This window comes from Macrotis lagotis, chromosome 3 (assembly GCF_037893015.1).
Source record: "Macrotis lagotis isolate mMagLag1 chromosome 3, bilby.v1.9.chrom.fasta, whole genome shotgun sequence".
Taxonomy (NCBI): Eukaryota; Metazoa; Chordata; class Mammalia; order Peramelemorphia; family Peramelidae; genus Macrotis; species Macrotis lagotis.
Window position 1 is genome coordinate 51,158,726 of NC_133660.1, and position 25,544 is coordinate 51,184,269.

Genomic DNA, 25,544 nt, shown 5'->3' on the forward strand with positions numbered 1-25,544 from the left:
ACAAGAAAGAGATTAGGGAAGTAAATAGATTGTTAGAAAAATTAGATACGGTAGACTTATGGAGGAAACTGAATGAGGATAGAAAGGAATATACCTTTTTTCTCTGCAGTACATGGAACTCATACAAAAATTGACCATGTACTAGGATATAAAAACCTAATGATCAACTGCAGAAAGGCAGAAATAGTGAATACATCTCTCTCAGATCACAATGCAATAAAAGTCATATGCAATACTGGGCCAAGGAGACCCAGAGCAAATTGGAAACTGAATAACCTCATTTTTAAAAAAATGAGTGGGCCAAAAATCAAATTATAGAAAGGAACTAACCGTTTTATCCTAGATAATGATAATAATGAAACAACATACCAAAACCTATGGGATTCATTCAAAGCAACTCTAAGTGGATATATTATAGCTCTAAATGTATATATGAATAAATTGGAGAAAGAGGAAATCAATGAACTAAACATGCAACTAAAAATATTAGAGAAAGAACAAATCAAAAATCTCCAAATACCAAATTAGAAAATTTAAAAGTTAAAGGAGAAATTAATAAAATTGAAAGCAAAAAAACTATTGAATTAATAAATAAAACCAAAGTTGGTATTATGAAAAAACCAATAAAATTGATAAACCTCTGGTCAATTTGATTAAATTCACTATTTTAAAGAATTCATTTGATAGATTTAATGTTACTTCTCTTAAACACTCATGGTTAACCCTGTCCCATATATTACCTGAGAGTCCCTTCAGAGAAGGCGATGTGGGATGCTCTCCTAGCACCAAGGAGGATAGGGTACTCCCCTAGCACACAGCTAGAAGTTTCACCCCAGTCCTGTCATTACTTATAGTGCTCTCTAACAGAGGTTACAAGTCATTTCATAATTACCTTAATATTTGTAAGTGCAGCAAAATTATGGCTGAGAGCCCTATTTTATAAATTTGGCTCAGACTGGAGCCAAGTTACACATTCATATACTTGTCATTCTTACTTGCCGCAAACAAGATTTCCAGTTCTAGCTCATTTCTGTTTCATTCTCCTGATAAGCAATAAGACTTTCATTTATTCATTCATTCATTCAATATCTTCCTGTTTTTGTCACTAACCTGATCATCTTTGACAATTACTAGGTTTCTTCTAGGTACAAATACAAGTACAAGCTGCTTTTAGTTTTCTTGTACAAGAAAGCTTCATGTAGATTGTAAATATACAATTCTGTTGCTGTTGAATCATTTTAGTTCATGTACAGTTCTTTTTTAAAATTTTATTTTAATTTATTTCACATACAGTTCTTTTTGGCAAAGGTACTAGAGTGGTTTTCCATTTTTTTTTCTCCAGTCCATTTCACAGATGAGGAAGCAAACAGAGTTAAATGATTCACCAAAGATTACCTGGCTAGTAGGATAGATTTGAAATCAGGAAGATGAGTCTTTGTCACCTTTGTCACCCTGTGCCACCCAGCTATTATCCCTCTTTAATAAATGCTTCATCCATTCAAACATGCAAAGAATATCCTTAAGATATTCAATTTTCAACCAGAGGATAGTAAGTATATATACATATATATAACAAGAAATAGTCTTCTATATACAAAGAGGTACACTCATGCAGATTACCATTTCATATTTTGCAAATATATATACAACTTGGGAAATTACTTGGAAGGGGTAATGTATGGGGAACATGTGACTAGAGAGCATGATTGGAAAATATGTAGGCAAAAAACTACTAAAAGAATAAGCATGAATAGAAAACTAATGCTCCTAAATCAATGTCCTTATTGGAACAATTCTCTGCCTCTGATATTGCAGCTTCCTTCCCCATAAAATAATCATTGTGTTCTGTTGATACCGCTGGCATTTCTACTGAGTTGCTCTCTTCTGTCATCTGTTTTTTTCTTTTGTAGCTGTGTGATAACAAGGGCTTATTACCTTTTTTTTTAGCTCATCATCCTAGGGTAGTTAACTTTTGGTGAATTCCAACCAGAGCCATTCCCCCCCCCCCAGTTAATTAGGGTAATCTTTAGATTTTTAATGTCTGTCATAAATCAATGTTTTCAGCTGTTCAGTTCCCTTAGGGTAGATTCTGAATTATGGTCATCATTGACCTTTAACATCTATCATAACCTTAGTAGCTTGCCTGGGTTTCTACAAGTCTCGGGAGTTCCATTTAGTAAAATTGCAATGGACCTATTTGGAACTATGATGAGAAAATTTCTTTTAACACCCATGATGCTACTGGTTTATGAAAAATGCTTCAAAAGAACACATAAGGAACTGGGAGAAGCTAATTCTGTGCTCTAATCCACAGAAATGACTTTAATCCCCCTTCCCATTCTATACATATACTTCAATTCTTAAAAAATATGTGATTTTATCAGGGTGGGTAGTCCCTCCACCTGTGTGGATCCTCTGACCACTACATCTCAGGGAATTAGGACCTTGAGAATTGAGTGAAAATTCATCAACCTGCAGTCAACTTGGTGATGAGCTATTCCAAAATTAGCTAGACTGATACTTGATACTGTTCATCACCAGGTCATCACTGTCCTGGCATTAGGACACAATGTTGGTGGAGTATTATAGAGATAGTTAGTTAGATAGATAGATAGATAGAGAGAAGGTAAATAGATGGAGACTGGATAGATAGAATACATATTATACATACATTTATATATGTATATATTTAAATGTACAAATACACATATGGGTGACATATTTACACAAGTATACACACACATAATATTCAAATTTTAAAAATCAAGTCAGAGATCTTGTATTTTGTCCTTCCATCCTCTCAGTGACTTTTTCTTACATTTACATTCCTATGTCTAATATTCAAATCATTGACATCATTCTCCTACAAAGATCTGAGAAAATGCACCATTTTAAAAAATGAGAATCATTCTGTGAAAGTTTTCTTTTTCTGAATCTATATTTTCAAAATTCAAAGGAAGATGTCAATTAACCATAGATAGTACAGTGTCTGATGCTAAATAAAAAGCTGATAAGAATGACAGATCTATTAGGGGGCTGCTAGGTGATGCAGTGGACAGAGCACTGCCCTGGAGTCAGGACGACTTAAATTCAAATCCAGTCTGACATTTGATACTTGCTAGTTGTGTGACCTTGAGCAAGTCACTTAGCCTCACTGCCTCACAAAAAAAACAAACAAAAAAAGAAAGATATGAAGTATGTAGCATTTAAGCTTTTTATAAGTATCATCTCACTTGACCCTCACATTAACCCTGGAAGGTAGGTGCTATTATTCTCCCCATTTTACAATTGAAGGAACTGAGGCAGACAGATTAAGTCTTTCAGATTTTTCAGACTCATTAGACAGCTTAAATTCAACGTGTGTAAAACTGAACTGATTTTCTTTTCTCCTTTCCGAACTTGCCTATTACTCTCAAGGACATTATACTCAGGCTCACCTTGGGGTCATCTTTGACTTCACACTCCTCTTATCACCCCCCCATCACCTGCATCCCACCCATATCCAATGTTTGCCAAGATCTGTCAATTTCACCTTTGCAGCATCTCTAGAATATTCTTCATTCTTTCTTCTAATACTCCTATTACCCTAATATAAGATCTCCACACACCTGGACTATTGCAAAAAAGCTTCTGGTTGGTCTGCCTACCTTCCTATTTCCAATCTGTCCTCCATCCAGGCATCACTCAGATTTTCTAAGAGCATCAATCTATGTCAGAATGTAAGCTCCAAGAGAAAAATACAAAATCTTCTATCTGACATTCAAAACCTAACTTCCTCCTATCTCTTCAGTCTTCTTAAACTTATGTCCTCAAGATTCTCTTTGATCCACTGATTGGCTTGCTAAATCTATCTCTTGACTCATGACTTTTTCCTCTTGCTGTCTCCCATTCTTGAAATGTTTTCCCTCCATATCTATGCCTTTTGGTTTTCCTTAAATCTTGGCTAAAATCTCTTCTTCTCCAGTAAGCCTTTCCCCTTCCCTCAAGTTAACTCTGTCAATTCCTTTTTATCTTGTATATAATTTGTTTATTCATATTTGTTTGCTTGTTGTCTCCCCCATTTGACTTTCAGCTTCTCAAAGGGCAGAGACTATCTTATGCCTTCCTCTGTGATTAGCACAAGTCCAGGCCCTTAATAAATGCTTTTTGACTAACTGATTAGGGCTAGGAACTTCTTTATCACATTATTAATAATAGGGATTGGTGAGTTCATTTTTTTTTACTTTCTTTTTTTATTTTTCTTTAATTTATTGACACATTACTGAAATAATCTTGTTTAAGAGTAAATATAATATCCCTCCCCCACAAAAACATAAAAACTAATGAGAAATAAAATCAAAGAAAAAGAAAAAAATGTGTTCCAGTTTGCATTCTGATACCATCAGCTCTGTCTTGGGTGAATCACTTTCTTTATCATAAGTCCATCGCAGTAGTTACTCCCATATTTTCCACAGTTGTTGCTGATTGTAATTCCCTTCATCCATTCCTCCCCACTACCATCTATTATATTTTCTTTCTCCTTTCACTTTGTCTCTTTTCAAAAATGTGCGGTGAGGCAGCCAAATGGTACACAGGACAGAGCACCAGTCCCAAGTCCACACAAGAGGCCCCAAGCCCACATCCTACCTGAGACCCAGCAACCACGTGGCCCCTTGGTCCCAGACAGACCACCCAATCCCAGCACCTTGCAAAAAGTAACAAAAGAAAATGTGTTGTATCTGCCTATCCTCTCCTATGATCTACCCTCTCCTCTATCACCCACATCCCCCCTTCCCTCCTCCTGTTCTTCTTCTCTCTATTTTCATTTGGATATCTATACCCCATTGAGTGTGTATGCTGTTTCCTCTATGAGCCCTTTCCAATGAGAATGAAGGCTCCCTCATTCTCCCTCATCTTCCCTTCTTCCATACCATTGCAAAAGCTACATGAAAAATCTTTTATATGAAATATCTTAGCCTATTCTGCCTCTCCTTTCTCTTACTCCCAGTACGTTTTCCTTTCACCCATGAGTTCTATTTTTTACAATATATTATATCTTCAAATTCAGCTCTCTCCTGTGCATCATCTATAAAAGCTCCTTCTACCTACTCTATTAAATGAGAAGGTTCATATGAATATTATCAGTATCGTCTTTCCATGCAGAAATACATGCAGTTCATCATTACTAAGTCCCTCATAATTTACCCTTCTCCTCCACTCTCTTTGCTTCACCTGAGTCCTGTACTTGAAGGTCAAACTTTCTGTTCAGCTCTAGTCATTTCAACAGTACTTACCTTGTTTCACTGAAAGTCCATCTTTTCCCTTGGAAGAGGATGTTCAGTTTTGCTGGGTAGTTGATTCTCAGTTGCATTCCAAGTTCTTTTGCCTTCCAGAATATTATATTCCAAGTCCTATGAGCGCTTGATGTAGTTGTTTCTAAGTCCTGTGTGATTCTGATTGCAGCTACATGATATTTGAATTGTGTCCTTCTGGCTGCTTGTAATATTTTTTTCATTGACTTGGGAGTTCTGGAACTTGGCTATAATATTCCTGGGGGTTGTTTTTTTTTTGGATCTCTTTCCAGGGGAGATCAGTGGACTCTCAATTTCTATTTTGCCCTCTGCTTCTAGGATATCTGGGCAATTTTCCTGTAGAAATTCTTTAAAATTGATGTCAAGGCTCTTTTCCTGATCATGATTTTCAGGTATCCCAATAAATTTTAAATTATCTTTCCTGAATATGTTCTCCAGATTTCACTGAGATGTTTCACATTTTGTCTTCTAATTTTTCATTCTTTTGAAGTATTGTTTCTTGACTTCTCATAAAGTCAGCAGCTTCCTTTAGTTCCATTCTATTTCTGAAGGATTTATTTTCCTCAGAGAGCTTTCTTATCTCCTTTTCCATCTGGCCAATTCTGCTTTTTAAAGCATTCTTCTCCTCAACTTTTTGAACTGTTTTATCCATTTGACCCAAGCTTGTTTTTAACATGTTATTGACTTCAGCATTTTTTTTTTGGATCTCCTTGACTAAGCTGCTGACTTCATTTTCATGTTTTTTCCTGCATGTTTTCCCAATTTTTCTTTTATCTATCTTACTTGATTTTCAAAAGTTTCTTTGAGCTCTGTCATAGCCTGAGCCCAACTTCTATATTTCTTGGAGTCTTTAGAGGCAGAACCTTGGACTTTCTCATCTTCAGATTGAGTATTTTGTACCAATTGTACCAAAGTAATTGTCTATGGTGATGTTCCTTTTTTCTGTTTACTCATTTTCCCAGCCTGTGCCTGGTTTGGGGGTGCTTCCTGAGCTTTGAGTTTTATTGGGATACCCCCTCCCCACAAGGAACTCAGTGTGTGAGGCTCTGACTCCTCTCTTGATCTGTGAATGACCACAAGCTCACCCTGTGCCCTAGAGGTTGGGGGGGAGGGGTCCCTGCTCTATGTGACGGGGGCCCAGAATGTGACCAGGGTCTGAATATGGTCACAGTCCCAGAGTCCTGTTCCAGGGAGAGAGAAGAGACCTCAGAAGTCTCCTTCCATTCCCTTACCTTCCTTGGACTGAGTACTCAGTGCGCAGCTGCCTGGAGGCTCCTGCTGAATGGGTCCATGGGCCTGCTTCCTGGGATCTGGGCTGTGCTGAGTGCCACGGCTGCACTAAGGGCTTGGGTTTCATGCTCACTGTGGCACAGGTCTCCCTGCTGATCTTCCAGGTTATGCTTGGTGCTCCCTGCGGGACATGCAGGTCAGGAAACTGCCTCTGGTGCCAGGAATTGGCACTCCCAGACACCCTGGGCCTGTTCCTGGGAAGCAGAAGTTCCTTCCCTCTGGTGAGGTGCTGCTCCTCCAATCCCATGAAATAGAACTTTCTACTATTTTCCAGGTTACCTTGGGCTGGAGAATTGCCTCACTGGATCTTTCTGTGGGTTTTGTCTCTCGAAAATTTAGTTAGAGTCACAATTTTAAGGTTTTTGAAATATTTTGGAGAGAGCACTTAAGAGAGGCTCGTCTGCTTCCATCTTGGCTCCACCCAAGTTCATTTTTTTTTCAAAAAAATTTAATCCCATGCATGGTTTCAACTTCAATTTTATGAAGATGACTCCCAAACTATCTCCAAATATCTCCATCTCCAAATTACTACAGAATCTCTCTACCTCTAGCATTTTCCCCTAAATTTGTTCTTCCTTCTTGAGGTAACTAGGTGGTACAATGGATACAGTACTGGACATGGATTCAGGAAGACCTGGTTCAGATCAAACCTCAGATACTTTCTAGCTGTGTGATCCTGGACAAGTCACTTATTCACTCTCTGTCTCAGTTTCCACAACTAAGCATAATAACAAAATGAGGATATAAGAAAATTAGAATAACAGCTCCAGTTCTTAATAAATACTTATTTTTTCAGTCTTTAGACCTTTCATACCATCATACACTTTTCATACTATCTCCCACATCCTAACTTTGAACTTATTTTTTTAACTTTTCCCTTCTACTCATATTTAATCAGTTGACTCCCCCTTCCCTTCACAACACCTCACCTCTCAACATCAAACCCTTCTTCTATTGATATCTATTGGTATTTGTGTAAGATGATCATTACAGCTCCATTCTCTTGACCATTGCCATACTGATCTTTCATATGCATACATGCAGTTATGACACTTCATTTTTTTAAACAATTCTGTAAAGGACAAATTCCTCTGCCTGACATTCAAAGTTGTCCAAGACTATGTGATATATTAGCTCTCCAAATTCATCTAATTCACATCTATGCATTCTATTACTTCACACATTCATTGATTGATTGTTGTCTTTTGTAATGGAAGAAGACCATGACATTAGTTGAATGATGGCATGACATGCACATTATGTTAATCAAAGTAAAGGGAATATTGTGTAATGACATCCTTCTCACTGCCTCTTCCAGAATCAACTATAGCCTGTGACCTGTTATTATAGGAGACATGACTATTGTTGATGGTCTGAATACAGTGGGAGGCCTTGGCCACTTAAATGTGGTCCCTCCCATGAAATCAAGATACCCCGTCATTGAAATCATATTGAGTTGTTTCTTGTTGCCTTATGCCCCTACTAGCTGTGAAGTTCTTAAGAGCAGACATCATGCCTCATTTATACAAAACAAATACTTAATCAGTGTACATTTTATTGTATTCTACTTTGTTGTTCTTCATTAAGTTTAGAACATATCTGAGAAGTCATCTAGTAAAAAGTTTATTTTATAGATGGGGATATCAACTAGGATATTTTATAATACGGATGAAAATATCAACAATTTTCTCTTCCTAAACTTTGATGAAAATGGCATTGCTATTTATGTCTCCAGAGAAAGGATTAAGAAAGATTCACTCCAGAGATTTTTCAGGTTTTTAGCAGGATATGATGAAGTCTCAGGCAAAGATGTGTCTTTTGTTTGGGTCAAACAGTGGAGACTGGGCTTCATCCTTCCTGTTCTCTTTCTTCTTCTCTTTGACACAAGAGTTGCTAAAGGATCTGGGGTAATGGAAGGCATTGCCAAAACTGGAAATGATCTTACAAACTGTCTGAATAAACTAGGAAGTGGAAAAAATGAGACAATGTATTGACTGCTGCCACCTGCAGCCCAAGTCCTATGATAAAACTCACAGGACTAATATCTTAAACCTTCTATATTTAAAAGAATGAAAAACTCTGTCTCCCTGAGAGGAAGCAAGTCATATGATTATCTTAATGTGATTTTATTTTAATCCAGTAAGTCAGCATCATAAAGTTTGGGGATTTCATTTGGAGTCAAGGAAGAGACAATAGAGTGAAGAAAGAATACCTTTCTTTCTCAAAGACCTGCTGCCAGGGCTAATGTGCATCTTCATTTCACTCCATCTCCGCTGAATGACAAAAATCTCTATGAAAGATGACAGTCTCCACTGTCTGAAAGGTCTCTAAACCCTTTGTCTTCTTTTTTCTTTTCTTTTCTAAGTCCTCTTTCCTTATCTTTATACACTTTTTCCTCCCTCACCCATGATTTTAGTTTAGCATTTTTCCTAGCCCTTTACTTATCTCTTCTTCTTAAAAAATTATCTCTTTGTGTCCACAAGTAAGGATTATAGATTAAGAATGTAAGGAACCTTAGCGCTTCTCTAGTACAAACTGCTCTTTTTATTAATGAAGAAACTGAGGCCGAGTGAGATTAAGTTACTTGTCCAAGGTCGCTCAGGTAGTAAATACTGAATAATATTTACTACTCAGGTAGTAAATAGCAATCAGGTTAAAACTCGGATCCAAGTACCACTCAGTTCCTTCATTTTCTCACCTTAGAATTATAGATCAAGAACTAGATGCAACCTCAAATGACATCTAGTCAATGCCCTCATTTTACAGATGATACAACTGAGTTTCAAAGGTTAAGTGATTTCCCTAGTCTCTCGCCATTGTTGGAGGGGTGTGAATCCAGGTTCTCAGTATCTTTCTCTGTCAGTCCCTATGTGTCTCTGTCCCTGTCCACTCTCTTTCTCTCTCTGTATCTCTTTCTGTCCTGTTTTTTGATTAGCAGACAAGTAACAACAGGTTTTTCACTTTCTTTTAGTTCAAATTGTATGTTTGCATAGGAAGAGCAGAATTATTACAGGTAGAGTTTCAAGGAAATCTATCAAGTCATGAATGCACTCTGGTGTCTATTGACTATTTACATATTATTTATATATATGTAAATACATTTATATTTTTTTATCAAGGTACAATAGAAATTTGACCCATTGAAGGAAAGGTTTTCCTGTTAGTGACCCAGTGACTAAACCTTGACATGAAGAAAATAAGGGAAAGAAAATGGTATTGTCAGCAACAGTATGAATGCCCATTCTGTGCTACTGCCTGCATTCATACTTGCAGATTAGATTTCCAGAAGATGACTGATACTTCAGATTCTGTGATTTTATACCATTAATACTGTAGTTCATAAGTCCCTACTGTGTTTCCCCTAATAAATCACCCAGGAGATACAAAGAGCTCTTGGCAAAGTTATTTATTAAAATGCATAATAAAAATAGTAGCCTGGGGTCAGGAATTCAAACCATGTCTTTGATATTCATTAACTGTGTGACCCTGGGAAAGTCATGTAGCACCATATGCCTGTTTCCTCATCTGTAAAATGATCTGGAGAAACATCTTACATAGTATACCAAAATAAGGTCAAGATGGGTACAGGAATAAGTCATAAATAGATCAATTAACAGATCAAGGAATAATCTATCTATTAGATCTATGGAAAGGGGACAAATTTATGATCAAATAAGAAATAGTGTACTTTACAGATTGCAAATTGGATAATTTTGACCATAGTAAATTCAAAATATTTTGCACTAATAAAACCAATACTGCCAAGATTAGAAGGAAAAGAAAAAACTGGGAAATTAAGGGTTCTGATAAAGGTCTCATTTCTAAAATATATAGGAAATTCAATCAAATTTATAAGGTTACAAATCATGCTCCAATTGATAAATAGTCAAAGGATATAAACAGGCAGTTTTCAAACGAATAAATTAAAGCTATATTTAATTATATGAAAAAATGCTCCAAATCATCACTGATTAGAGAAAAATGCAAATTAAAACAACAATGAGATTACCCTTATCAGATCACCCTTATCAGATTAGCTAAAATGACAAAAAAGGGAAAACAATCAAAGTTGGAGAAGTTGGGAAGATTGGGATGTTAATGCACTTTTGTGAACTAATCCAACCATTCTGGAGAGCATTATGGAACTATGTCCAGAGAGCAATAAAACTGATCATATCCTTTGACCCAACTAACTATAGGCCTATAACCCGAAGAAATTTAAAAAATGGGAAACCCTACATGTTACAATAGCAGAAATTGAAAGGATGTGCATCAATTGGGGAATGACTGAACAAATTATGATATATGAATGTTATGGAGTACTATTGTTCTCTAAGAAACAATAATTGTTGAATTCTAGAGAAGCATGGAAATTACAGGAACAGATGCTGTGCAAAGGGAACACAATCAAGAGAACATTGTTCACAACTACATTATGAGTTAATCACCTTTGATAAATGCAGTTCCTCTCAGCAGTTCAGAGAGCTAGAACAATCTTGGGAGACCTGTTATGAATAATACCATCCACATCCAGATGAAGAAAAAAAAAAACCCCAAAACGCCCTACAGAATGTGAATGAACACTGTCACTTTTTAAAAAAAATTTATATTTTTATTTATTTATACATTCCTAAAACAGTCTTATTGTAAGAGTAAACATAATCCCCCCTTCCCCCCCCCAAATAAAAATCTTCACGAGAAATAAAATGACAGAAAGAAAAAAATGTACTTCAGTCTGTGTTCCAAGACCATCAGCTCTGTCTCTGGTGTGGATCTCATTCTTTATCATAAGTCCATCAGAGAAGTTACTTCCATATTTTTCCACAGTTGCTGTTGCTGATTGTAATTCCCTCCATTCATTCCTCCCCACTACCATCTATTATATTTTCTTTCTCCTTTCACTCTGTCCCTTTTCAAAAATGTGCTGTGAGGCAGCCAAATGGCACAACAGACAGGGCACCAGCCCCAAGCCCACACAAGAGTCCCCAAGCCCAAATCCCACCTGAGACCCAGTAACCACCTGGCCCCTTGGTCCCAGACAGACCACCCATTCCCAACACCTTGCAAAAAGTAACAAAAGAAAATGTGTTATATCTGACTATCCTCTCCTATGATCTACCCTCTCCTCTTATCACCTACATCCCCCCTTCCCTCCCTCTGTCCCTCTTCTCTCTATTTTCTTCTGGATGTCTATACCCTATTGAGTGTGTATGCTTTTTCCTCTCTGAGCCATTTCCAAAGAGGATGAATACTCCCTCATTCCCCCTCATCTTCCCTCCTTCCATACCATTGCAAAAGCTACATGAAATATCTTTTATATGAAATATCTTAGCCTACTCTACCTCTCCTTTCTCTTACTCCCAGTACATTTCCCTTTCACCAATTGACTCCATTTTTACAATTATTACATCTTCAGATTCAGCTCTCTCCTGTGGCTCATCTATAAAAGCTCCTTCTACCTACTCTATTAAATGAGAAGGTTCATATTAGTATTATCAGTATCATCTTTCCATGCAGGAATACATTCAGTTCATCTTCATTAAGTCTCTCATAATTTATCCTTCTCCTCCACTCTCTTTGCTTCACCTGTACCTGAATTTCAAACTTTCTGTTCAGCTCTGGTCATTTCAACAGTTGAAATTCCCTTGTTTCACTGAAAGTCCATCTTTTCCCTTGGAAGAGGATGTTCAGTTTTGCTGGGTATTTGATTCTCAGTTGCATTCCAAGCTCATTTGCCTTCTGGAATATTATATTCCAAGCCCTATGAGCCCTTAATGTAGTTGTTGCTAAGTCCTGTGTGATCCTCACTGTGGCTCCATGATATTTGAATTGTGTCCTTCTGGCTGCTTGTAGGGTGAAAAGAAAATTGTGTAACATAAATATGCATGTGGATGAATATTGAAAAACTTTCATATCATGTAATTGAAAAAAATTAAATATAAATTTTAAAAAATGAACAGGAGAAGGAAATAGCAAACCATTCAAGTATCTTTGCCAAGAAAATCACAAATGGAGTCACAAAGAGTCAGATACCACTGAATGACAACAACATGGTTTCCAAAGTTCTTATTTCATAGTTAATTTTAACCTATCATTTCCTCAGCTACAAGCATTTTTAGACAGGAACCACTTTGCTTTGTCTTTATATCCCATGGTTTAATATAGCTTCTGGATTAAGATTGATTCTCACAGAGTTCCTATGAATAAGTAGGAAGAGTTTGTCCGCATTCTACAGAAGAAGAAAATCTGAGATACTAAATGCTTATGGGTTTGTTCAAGGTCAACTAAGTGACATAGTAAGGATTTGAAACCAGTTATTTTTATTCTAAATCTAATATATACACTCTGCTACGATTACCCTTGTATGCATATGAGATTGATAGATGATAGACAGATAGATAGACTATAGCCTTAGCATATATGCACACACATCAGTCACATGGATAAATTTTATATCTATATTTATATATGGAGACAGAGAGAGAGAGAGAATGAATGAATGAATGAATGAATCTCTCTACATGTATAAAATTTGCAGATGAACTGAAACTGCAGAAGATAGCCCAGCATATCTTAGGGATAAATGGATGACAGAATTGAATCCACAAATATCTGAACAGGGAAGGATGGTAGGCTGGATTTAATGAGATTGCTTTAGTAGTGATTACTATAAAATCCTACATTCTATACCAGTGACTAATGGTTGGAGATAAGGAGGTTGGTCTAGACAAAAATTGGCTCAGATCCAGGAATTTAAAGTCTGAGGGTACATTGTGGTTTAAGGGAAGTCATTCGAACTGTTCTATTCCACTGTAATTCTTGCTTACTTAGAAGTAAGGTAGAATTCTGGGGATCCTTTACTAATTTAAAACAGCCATAATTTATTTGGGACTTTGCTTGAAAAAGAGAGAATGAAGTCTCAGAGAAAGATAATGAAGATCTGCTAAAAATTGAAGGGAAGACTACAAAAATGTATCAAAATAACATTAAAATGTAATGCACAATGACCTATCATGTATAATGAGTATTATATTGCTTGACTTCTCAATAGATGGAGAGGTGGAAGGGGGGAAATTTGGAACTCAATATTTTTAAAAAATGTTAAAAATTTTAAAATAATATTTAAAAATTAAAATGCCTGGATGTTTGGGGGGGCGGAAATCCATGGAAATTATTAAAGGTCCATAAAAAGTGTTCACTTGAGAACTATGGGGGGAAGAATGATATTGAGAAGACTATATGGTATGATAATCATATTCATCAAATACAAGGACCAGTTTGAAAGAAATGATAAACTTTTGCTATAATATTATAAGGGATCACTACTTGGCTTTTTGCTGCTTATGAACAGAATGGAAGATTATGGATAATATGGGGTGACCCATAAAATCTTGTATTCACTACTTTAATATTGTTAAATCTGTCTCTCAATAGCTATAATGGTTTCAGCAACCATGCTGGTCACTTATAGTTCACAGGTTGAAAAATGTGCTAAAACTGTCAAGTGTATAAATACAGCAAGGAAAGATTGCTTCCACGTAACAATTCATGCAAAAAGTTCTGGGAGTGAGGGGGAATGGAGAGTTGTAGATTGAAAGTTCAATATGAATCTCTTGATCCACTTAAGTTCTCCCCAGATTAATCTGTATCTATATCTTTGTTGCATGTATGTGTGTGTGTGATATGCTTTTATATGTACATGTGTCTTTCTTCAGAATATTAGCAATTTGAGGCAGGGAATTTTTTTGGCAGTTATATCCCACTGCCTGGTCCATGATAGGTACTTTATTAATGAATGCTGATTGAGTCAACAATACACTATGGAAACCAAATCAAAATGATTTCAGATGGTCTTAATAGCAACAAACTGTTCATGAAGAGGGAGGGGACAGTCTTGTTTTACTCTATTTTTGGTTAGATCCCATTTTGGTGCCACATTTTAGGAAGACAAGTTAAAGTGACTACAGAGGAGAGAGATCAGTAGACAATGCTGTTTGAAGACTATTTGGGGAATGATGGTCAGTGTAAATGACTTGGGAATAGCTGACTTTGAGTATTTGAAAGAAAGTTAATCGGAGGAGAAATTTTTAATTCAGTCTGTTTGGTCCTATGTGTCAGAACTACAAGCAAAGGATGGGAACTAAGAGAGGCAAGTTTCTGTTCAATATTAGAGGAAAAAAATGAAAAAAGTTCCCAAACAATTCCAGTTATCACAAAGTAGAGTGGGTTGGAGACATTAGGGTCTGGTTGGAAAACACTGGATTTGGAAAAAGAGAATGTGAATCTGAAGTCCTCTTACTGCCTATTTTATATAAATCACTTAACTTTCATATTCCTTGGTTAGTATCTTTGTAAAATGGAGGAGCTGTATCTTCAAAAGTCTATCCCAGCTCTGTATCCATGAATCATTATCCTATAAAGTCATGAGTTCCCATGAAGCCTCCGAGGTCTTCAGACAGATGTCGACTAAAAATTGGAGTGCATTCCTTATTAGGAATTAGTTGAACTAGATGGCATCTAGGATCTTGTCCAACTCAGAGACTCTGTGATTATGGTAATAGAGTAGTTTCAGCAGAAAATTTGATAATGCCTCATTAGGGATATTTGAATCCATTATTATTGTTTCAAAATAAAATGTTAAGTATTTAGAGAATAATTTCCTCCCATATTTTCTAATTTCAAAATAAAGTTGTCTTGTAGATAACAAAGAATCAGAAGCAACAACTTCCTGTTATTCATCAAAGGATAATAGGGCTGTACTAAACCACTATGCAAAAAGAACTCCTTCAATAGTTTCCTTCTTCAAAACTATTCAACATTTCTTTATACCTTTATTCAATGTGTCAGATACTAGAAAGTATCCAGCCCCTTCCTCTGTCAGGTATAAATAATCCCAAACAGAATAATTTTATGGAAGCTTTTGCCCAACAAAGACTGCTAGCAAACCTCAGCTTGATTCAAGGCCTTTTCCATTTGCTGCTATGTTATTTGCACATCTTTTTTCCAGAGGGACCCCATTCATTTGAGCTGGAATTTGTTCTTTCCAAGATTATTTTTCCTTTCTTTTTACCTAATATAGTTCCTTAAAAGATCTGTCCTTTCATAACAATCATTTTGAAGTGAGAAAATCCCTAAATGCAGAAAGCTCATCAAATGGTCTCTGCTGCTTAGACAATATTCATTAAACTTAAGTATCCATCGGCCACCATTCAAAAAAGTGCCCACAAATAGTAAGGAACATGAAAAAAATGGAGAACTTATTTCAAAGGTCCTAAAAAAGGTTGCTATTTTGGTACAATTTCTTAATTCTTTGATTCCATTTAGTTACAAAGATCTATGGTTTATATGAGTTTGCAAGATTCCCTAGCAATCCTTGTCAAACAGCTTCTAAATAAAATTTCTTAACTCTGCATAATAAAAGTAAACCAATAGTATGAACTTGACCTTGACCTTGACCTCACCAACCTACAGCTCGATCACATTTTGAAAATGACATCCTCAAACATTTATTTGACATCTACCATGCATGAAGCAATGTGCTAGATAGGTGTTTAAAGCTGGTAAAATGAGAGAATTGAACAGCCATAGCCCAAGAAAAAAGAAAAATTTCTAAACCCTGCTCTTGGGTGTCTAAGACATATCCAGCTATCAAAGCAAACCCCATGTTGGAGAACATTCCCATTGTGGTGAGTCCAGAATGCTTTTATCTACAGTCCCAGCTATTAAAAAAATCCTTACCATCCTCTTCCTCCTCCTCCTCCTCCTCATCTTCTTTGCTGTGATGATCTAATTTGTAGCTGCTTCCAAAATGAAGACTTTTCCACATTCACAATGACATAAGTAACAGCTAGATATTAATTCTGGACAGTAATATGGAAAACAAACTCCTATGCATTGATTTCCTAGCTATGTAACAATGTGCCAGTCTCCTGGAGAGAAAGGTAAGGACTAAAGAACAACAATCACTCTTGCTACATTTAACACTTGTACGTTTTATTTAATTAAATCAGCCATTGTACACATTGCAGCTATGTGTTGTTAGTGTTGTATTTTTTTTCCTTTAACTAATACATGCCCTCATAGATATATTCAATTGGTGTTAACACCATGGGAACAAGATGCTGATTCATCAACTTAAAATTCACTTTTTTTCTCACAGTATTCAAGTTCTTTGATAACACAGCAAAAAACCAAAATCAAAAAAGGTGAATAACCATTATGTTGTTACACAGACATCATCTGCACCGCAAGAAACACAACAGAAATGCTTTTCTTGAACTTCATTAAAGGTCAACCATGCTGTCCTTGACAAGAAGAAAACCATGGTGCTTTTTTAAATGTTTCACCCTGGACCTCTCTCATTTTGACTGCCAAAGAACACTTTATTTCCTTTCTGACTGCCAAAAAGTGCTAGTACGGGAGTCTTAGAGGCTTGGCCTCTGAGCAGCCTTGCCTCCTAAGGAAAAGTTTTTTTTTTCTCCTGGCATTGTTACTTTAATGATCAAATGCCATTGTATGCAGCCTTTGTTTTTTTTACTTTCAGAGCAAAGAGTGAGTCATTTTTTTCCCCACAACAGGAAAAGAACAGATAGGATTGGAAAAATTTCAGTCCCTGGAGGATTGACTCATTTTTCTCCTTCATCTTTGAATATACTTTATCAAATAACTGATTCAAAATGTATATTGTTTATATGTAGATATTTGTATATATATGTTAAAATACTACACAGCTCCAACCACTAGAAGAATAGATATAGGACATGGAAATTTCTCAGATTTTATATTCCCTTCCTTGAAACCAAACAAAAAGTGCAGAAATGTTCTTGTAAGTCTTTGCATGTTAGCCAAAAATGTAAACAAATAAACCAAAAAATACTAACCAAAATCAAACATTCTGAACCTTATCTGCAAACAGAAAAGCAGTTCTAATCTGAAGTTCAAAATTATCACTCAGTGCTAAGAGTTAAAAAGGATGATAAGCTTTTGACATGATTACAAGAGGGATTTTGTTCTTGGGTTGGATTTTTAAATGTCACATGCATGTATCTGAGAAGAGGCAATCCAGAAAATTAAAAACAAACAAACAAACAAACATGGTGAGAGAGTTTTAACTTTATGTCTAGCGAGTAAACCTTGTTTCCCACTGAGTTATCTACAGTGCAGTGGCCAGCAGAAGGTACCACCAGTAAGACAATATGGTTTGCTAAAGCAGTGAGAACAAAAAACAACTGTGTTATATCTATTTAATACACCCTGCCCACGAGTCCCAATTGGAAGGATCTTAAAATTCAAATGTGCCATAGGATGTAGTTTAGCTGCTATAGATTTGATTATTTAATCATTTTCTTTAATTTCTCCAATAGTTTTATCCTCCAGAATTCTTTAAGTGGCAGTTAGAGAGTCTTAAAGTGTAGCTGGGCACAGCCAGCGGGCACTTCGCAGTAAGGGCTGTACTTGAGGGTGATCCCCACCTGACCCTTACAGCCCTTCATGGTGAGAGATCATTAAGCTGGAAATCCTATGGACAAGGTAGGTTGGAAGGGCGCTTTTGCAGCAGATTTATATTTTCAGTCGATTGTGTTAGCAATATCTTTATTAATCATTGTTCAGCAATTTCTATAAACCCTTTATTCCAGGATAAGTGTAGTCATGATAGACATTTTCTTTTAAAGTTTTATAAGTTCAAGCACTTTAGCTATGTACAGTTTGCGTAGGAATTCTTTTCCTCAGAATGTAGACATGGTCACTCGAAGAATTCTGCAATGGTGACGTCTGGATCAATGGATTCTAGTTTGGAACTAGCTTGGAAGCAAAGGAACAACTGAGGCGGCAAGTTCCCAGTAGAGTACAAAGACAACAATTTAGTGGAAAAACCATCCAGAATGAAGGATACTCTCTTTGGTCACAAATTAGCTTACAGTTAAAAACAAAAGCAAAGAAGAAAGGAAGAAAGAAAGAAAAAAACAAAAGCACGGTGTGTGATAAAAGCAGTATATCCCATTAATCAGGCAATTTGTGATCACTACACCTAATGAAGAAAGTGAAAGCTGCATTCTAAGTAGGTGTGTCGTTTTCTTGTATAAGATGTGGGCAGCCCCTCATTTGTCCTCATGCTTCCAGTTCTCCCTACAGAAATGTCTAAGCAGTTGCTGGAGGTCATGTTGCAGGTCATCTTGATCTAGTGCTTCAGGTACATCCTCCAGGTGTTCCAAGTGAATGTGTTTTCCATGCTGGTCCTTTACTACAGTCCTCTTCTGTGTTCTGGCTTTATTCATTGTTGTCCTGAAGGGGAAAAGGAATGAAAGAATTATTGTCTCTCTGTGTCTGGTCTCTGTTTCTCTGAGTCTGGGTCTGTCTCTCTCCTACTCTGCCTCAGATTATCTCTGTTCATCTCTCTCTTTTTCATTCAAAGATAGCTAAATTTAGTGGTAACTAATGAAAACCCCACTGGACTGGATGTGAGCTAGAAACCTTGGCCTTTAACCAGTTGTGGAATCATCAGAGAACTATTAAAATTCACAGGACCTCAATATTCTCTGCTTGCCAAAGAAAGAGTTGGGATAATTTCATCACCTAGAAGTTCAGTCAGGGATATTTTTTGAACCTGGAAAAGTAAAATTACACTCATAAGTAAATGTAAAAGGATCCAAACCATTCAAAAATACCTCCTATATATGCAGTATTACTATGAATATATACATATGTGTTATATAAATATGCATATATAGATATATACAAATATATGGAGAGATAGAGAGAAGTGGTAATTTGAGTTGCATCAATATTATAACCTACACGATGTATCCTCTAACCTAGGAGAGGCTTTCTGAAGGGAGTGAGTGATACCCCAAAGGACAAAACTCTAGGTCTCAAGTTGCTGAAATGCTGATTGCCCCTCTACTATTAATTTATATATATATATATATGTATATATATACACATATATATATATATATGCCACAGCTATTTCCATATAAAAAATAAAACTTTAAATATGGAACTTGACATGATATGCCTTTAATAAATATAAAATTACTGGTCATTATTATAGCTTTAACTAACAATTGGGGACAAGCAGTATAGGAGGGGGCCCACCTGAACCTGGAACACCACCTTTGGTTGGAATAAAAAATCTCTGGGACTGTAGCTCTGTCATGGAATGTGGGAGGCAATAGAGTTATGAGTTCTGTGAAAGCCAGGGAAGATCTCAAGTCATTTTAATTACTCTTGCCAACTAGGTGTAATGCTCTATTGTTTTAAATGATACCAATCATCAGTGCCTGGTAAAAGCCCATCAACTTCACCCTACCTCTGGTTATTCAGTTTGTTTATTTTCCAAACTTTAGTTCATTATTGAACAACTAGAAAGAATTTCTTTTGAGGTTCAAAACTGAAATTATTGGAACCTTTTGTTCATTGTTCTTAATATTGAAGAAGGCTTACATTATTTATGTAATCCATTGGTGGAGGAGCAATTTATTCCAATAGAAAATATAGAAATGGAGAGAGACCAGTATATGGAAAGTGGTTCAGTTTGTGAGGAGGTAATTGGATGAGAACAGATTGGACAGGTAAGTTAAAATTTTAATGATTAGGTTTCTAAGTGTCATTCCCAGGAGAGGTGAGCACCAAAGGAGCATATACTTAAAGATCATAAAAGATAATTTTGGAAATAGATTGGAGTTTATTATGTAAGCAAGGAAAATCATGATTATTCACTAAATTCAGGAAATATCAGGCATCTCCTCAGGTAAACAAGAGAACTAGTGGAATTTCTAATAGGTAATGCAAGTTGGTTTTTTTTTAGGTTTCTGCAAGGCAATGGGGTTAAGTGGCTTGCCCAAGACCACACAGATAGGTAATTATTAAGTGGCTGAGGACGCATTTGAACTCAGGTACTCCTGACTCCAGGGCTGGTGCTCTAGTCACTGCGCCACCTAGCCACCCCAGTAATGCAAGTTTTGAAATAGTAAATGAAAGTCTTCTCCTTCTGGCCAAGGGAAGTAGTAGTTTTTATCACTGAGAGGTTTCAGGGATTATGGTTTTGTTCATATAGTACCCTTAGTTGCTCTGACAACTAGACCCAGGTGCTAGTCTAGAATATTAGGTGAAGAGACTGGTCCTCATCAGAAGAGAAGAACCAGTTTTGAGAATTAGCTAGCTTACTGGCATCAAGTAAAATGACTAGCATAGAGAAAGGGATTGTAGATGGGAGAAACACTTTAGGAGCTAGGTGTTACAGACCTCAGCGAGAGCTTAGAAGAACATTATAAAGACTATGCAGGATAAAATGTATAATGAACCAACCCAGGGATGGAATCTTTAGGGTGACCAAAGAGAAAAGTTTCATTCCTAAGTAATTTTACCATATTAGAGATAAAATGAGAAAGGAAACTTTAGAAGACAATCAGAACCTTAACAGTCTGGCCAACCTGAATCTTTCTCATTAACTTTTGGTTAGAAGTTGACCTGAAGATGAATAAAGTAGACAAGAATTTATAAACAAGAAGTAAATGAATGAACTAAAGATGAAAGAACTAAAAAATGGCAAGTCTAGCTCCATTTCCATTTTCATGGAAGACCAGGGTAACTTTGGAACTTTCCATTTGTTTTTATCTGTTCATAGCAGGGGATCTTAATGTGAGGCTTATGGACTCGTAGTTTTAAAAGGCTTTGATTATTGGATTTCAATATAATTGGTTTCCTTTTTAATTTTATGTAGTTTATGCATTTCAAAATTTTGTGCTGAGAAGGGGTTCATAAATTTCATCACACTGTCAAAAGAAAAAATAGCTATGAATTTGCAGAATAACCATATCTAAAAGTGAAGATGAATTGGCTATAGAGGTTATAGATTCCCCTAGGGTGATGTCTTTCAGCAAGGAATGAAAAGGCTTTCACAAAGATTTATATCTTTCATAGAGATTCATGGTAAAGAGCAAATTTATGTCTGAGGCATTTTCCCCCTCAATCTGTGATTTTTGTTTTACATCACTGCATGCTTGGGATAGGGTAGTATCATTTGAGTGTCCCAGCAAGGTAAGGGATGAATTGGATACTTCTGTCCATTTGTACAGGGTCATCTTGATTTTATCTTCATTCAGAGGAAGCTGAGGAGGAATATAATGTTTGAGATACCCAAGAGAAAAGATGAATAAATTTTAGGATCCCACAATCCAGATTAATAGAGCATGGAAGACAGAGCTGAAGACTGGAGGCAGTAGTACATAATTAATAGATTCAGGTCAATAATATAATAATGTTTAAAGATACATTTTTAAGGAGCACCAATGAGCTATTCAACATTAATTCTGCACAATCTTTAAAATGGTCTACTTTGCTTTTGCTGAGGTCTATATCACCCAACAACCTCTTTTTGAATGTGCTGGTCAGTTCACCTGATGCCAATCAACTAGTTAACTTTGGGCAAGTTATTTAACCCCTGCCATTCTTATTTATAAAACAAAAGTCTCTAAACAAATGATTTCTAAGGTTTCTTCCAATTTAAAATGCTATGGTTCTAAGGCATAGGTGAGGGTCAGGAGGGAGGCAGGCTACCTGGGGAAAGGTAATCTTAAAAATTTCAGAAATCCAAATTGCTTTTATTTTTGGTGGGGAAAAATGTTAAAGGATGTATTTGAATTCATATTATTTGAAGTTAAAATTATTTTTAGGGGTTTTTTGGCAAGGGGGTTAAGTGGCTTGCCCAAGGCCACACAGCTAGGTAATTATTAAGTGTCTGAGACCAGATTTGAACCCAGGTACTCCTGACTCCAAGGCCGGTGCTTTATCCACTGGGCCACCTAGCCGCCCTGAAGTTAAAATTGTGTAAAACATTGTCTTGGTTCTAGTCCAGTGGAAATATTCAATATGAATTCTAATAATGAGACTACTTCTTGGGATTTGTTATTCACTCTGATCATAGCCTTAGCTATATAAATAAAACCCCCTGTAAGATCCTGGGTACTGCTATTGCTTTTCACATTTGGCTGAAAAGCAAACTAGTAAGAGAACCTTTAATTTCTGCCTGCAAATTTGGCACATTGAATGGGTTTTAAATAGTTACAGAGGCCAATGGGAGTTTGAATATTAGCTTTCTCCTGAGATTTAGGAAGTGTTTTATTGTTCTCATTAATACTCACAAGGACTTCCCAGCATCAAAAGAGAAGCTAATTTACTCAAAGCAAAATATAGTTATTTTTTGTCAAAGGCTTATTAGTGAATCAGTGACTGATAGAGAAGAAAGCCAAAGATTCCCAAATAGCTGTTCACAGCCCTGGGTACAAACTGCTTTCTCATTCTTCTGGCAGTTCAATTGCAGTTTTTGTTCAGTATCTCTAAATGTAGTCAAATGTTAAAGGTGAATAAAAATCGGGCCCATGCTATCAACCACAGACACAGAAGCATTAAAACATTAGTGAAAAGGTGTTACATATTTTACAAAGTTAATATTTGGGAGAACTCCCAATCAATATAATATCTTATTGAATCAACAAGAGCACTCTATATGCTATAGAAAAGAGATATGGTCCCATGATATTGTTTTTACCTCTCAAGCATGATAAGATTATTATTTTGTATTTTAAATATTTGTTATTAATGACAATCTTTTGTGATTTATTTGTACATTGACAACCTTTCCTGGGAAAAAAGCAACAACTTTCAGTACCTTTTAGGGGAGGCTCTCTCTATATATACTTGAGCCAAACCTAAACTTTATTTAAAAATTTTTCTCTGAAACTCTGAGAAATGGTCCAGAGTTTGGAAAAATGTGTAACACATCACTGTGGAAAAAGAGGCTGCTTCTGGGATTGAGCCTAGCTTGAGTCAGTCCATGTATAGCACTCTGGTTTGAAGGAAGCTCCTAGGCCACCACTTATATATGAATTTTCTACATCACTATATATGTACATATTATTTCCTTTTTGTAAACTGTAAGCCACAAAAGAGAGAGAAGGGATTATCATGCTTTTTTCTTTTTTTTAGCCTCAGTTACTAGCATAGGGCTCCACATGTTGATTTGCCAAAGGCTTGTGATCTAATGATAGTTACCATTTCATCCAGTAGCTGCTAGATGAAATGCCACAAGCAGACTTGGCAGTCAGATATCTTGACCAAGTCATGAATCCTAGTTCTTCCTACTGATGTGACCTTATGTGAGGCACTTCAACTTCAGAATTTTTAATGCCCCATCAATAAAATGAGCATTATAACACCTTAACCTCTTAAACTTTGCAAACAAAAGCACTACAGCATTTTAATTTCTATTATAACTCCACCCCATGAAAATCCTTTGTACATTGTTAGTTGGTTAATATTTCCTTATCAAAATCAAAATATCATACCATGCCAAACCAAACCTTTTAATAACTGATCCATCCTCTTTCATGACCTCATTTTCTACTAAACTGGGTAGGTGGACTTTCCCATGGCTACCTGTGTAACTCAAAGCCTGAGGTAAAAATGCAATACAAAACAAAATCCTATTATTAAGCTACAAAGTCCTAAAGGAAATTTAAAGACAATTTTTTTAATGTGAACATAAATACCAGAAAGGAAAAAGAACTGGGTAGCAATAAAAATGTTTTGGATTATCCTGAAAAGCTACTTAAATGGAATCTTCTTAGCTTAAAAAAATGAAACCAGTGAATTTCAATTGTTTTGCATTAAGAGAATAATGAGGTATAACAGGTGCATGGAATTTGCCAATTACCCCACAAGACCCTATAAACCTTCTTAAGTTACAGTACCCATTGGCAATTACACGTTGCCTGCTATTTAATTTCTTCCTTCAATTGCCTCTCTATGGTGGTGATGCAAATGAAGAATGAAAAAAAAAGCAAAAGAAAATGAAATACAATCTGGATGATTCACACTTTGATAATCAAAAGTTTGCAATAATTTCAGAATGTCAGTGACTAGTTGAAAAAATATTTCTCCTATCCAAAGTTAAATTAAGAAATTAAATGAACAGACCATTTGTGTCTCCTCTCTTCACAAATAATCTGTTTAGTAGAGGGAGGACACATAAATATTTATCTCTCAGTCTTTTTGCTGACTGAGTCACAAGTGCCCACCCATTGATTATTGTAAACTCACTGGAATAAAAGGCCAAAAGAATGTTATAGCAACAGGATTCCATCTGATATCAATAATTCTAATTTAAATGAAGTAGAGCTTGAACTCTATAGTTGGATATGAAATTAAATGACATATTTAAATAGGAAAAACCAAGAAATGTCTGGAATTTTCATTAAAAATTCATCTTTTGCTGATGGAAATTGAGTAGGTAAAACTTTGAGATTGTTATTCTAAAAGTATTCCAAAAGTGTTATGTAGAATTTTTTTGTAGGAAGTGAATCCTCAAACTTACAATTTATGAATATTAGCATTTGAAGAATTTTATCTCTTCTTTTGATTTATATATAAGGTATACCCATTATTTTATTTAGCTCTTTTTTGTAAATAACTGAAATGATTGAAAATTTTACTTGCAACATTTTCTATGAATGTTCTTTCAATATAAAGTACCCATTTAAAAATTACAAGTTCAGGGCAAAAGAGTTATTAACATAATCTAGAATGATGTTATATTGTTTGATTATCAAAGAATTACATATATACACGTTAAAAAAACACAGAAACAATGGTGATGCCGCTATACCTCTTCAAAGTCATCTTTGGCTGATGGAAGATCAGTAGCTAAACTAGCATCCCCCAGAAGTTTCTCCATCCTTTCTCCATGTACCACAGTGGTCTTAACAACTTTGCTGACTTTACGACCTTCCACAGGCTCAGACTGAAACTGTGAAGCACTGGGCTCAGAAAAAGTTACCTAGTGAATGAGGGACAGACAGGATGTTATATCATGCCAGTAATTAATCTACACTTAAGTTAATCTCTTGAACAAGTGGAGAAAATTCACGGAGAATCATCAGAGCATTTCTACCTCAATCACTAGTA

General features: G+C 36.0%; 1 protein-coding gene across 45 annotated transcripts in view; it reads right to left on the minus strand.

The window, feature by feature from the left end:
- Window positions 1-17,048: 17,048 nt before the first annotated feature.
- Window positions 17,049-25,544, minus strand: part of ANK2 (ankyrin 2) — a 752,311-nt gene continuing 743,815 nt past the window's right edge. For 43 of the 45 annotated variants that reach the window (XM_074228643.1, XM_074228650.1, XM_074228654.1 and 40 more), the window contains 3 exons: window positions 25,246-25,416; window positions 23,942-24,033; window positions 17,049-18,863 (listed from right to left, as the gene is read on the minus strand). In XM_074228643.1, coding sequence (XP_074084744.1) covers window positions 18,680-18,863; window positions 23,942-24,033; window positions 25,246-25,416 — 447 coding nt within the window. In that variant the 3' untranslated portion in view covers window positions 17,049-18,679. The remainder of the gene's footprint in view (window positions 18,864-23,941; window positions 24,034-25,245; window positions 25,417-25,544) is intronic. The other 2 variants (XM_074228652.1, XM_074228657.1) reach the window with 2 other exon arrangements.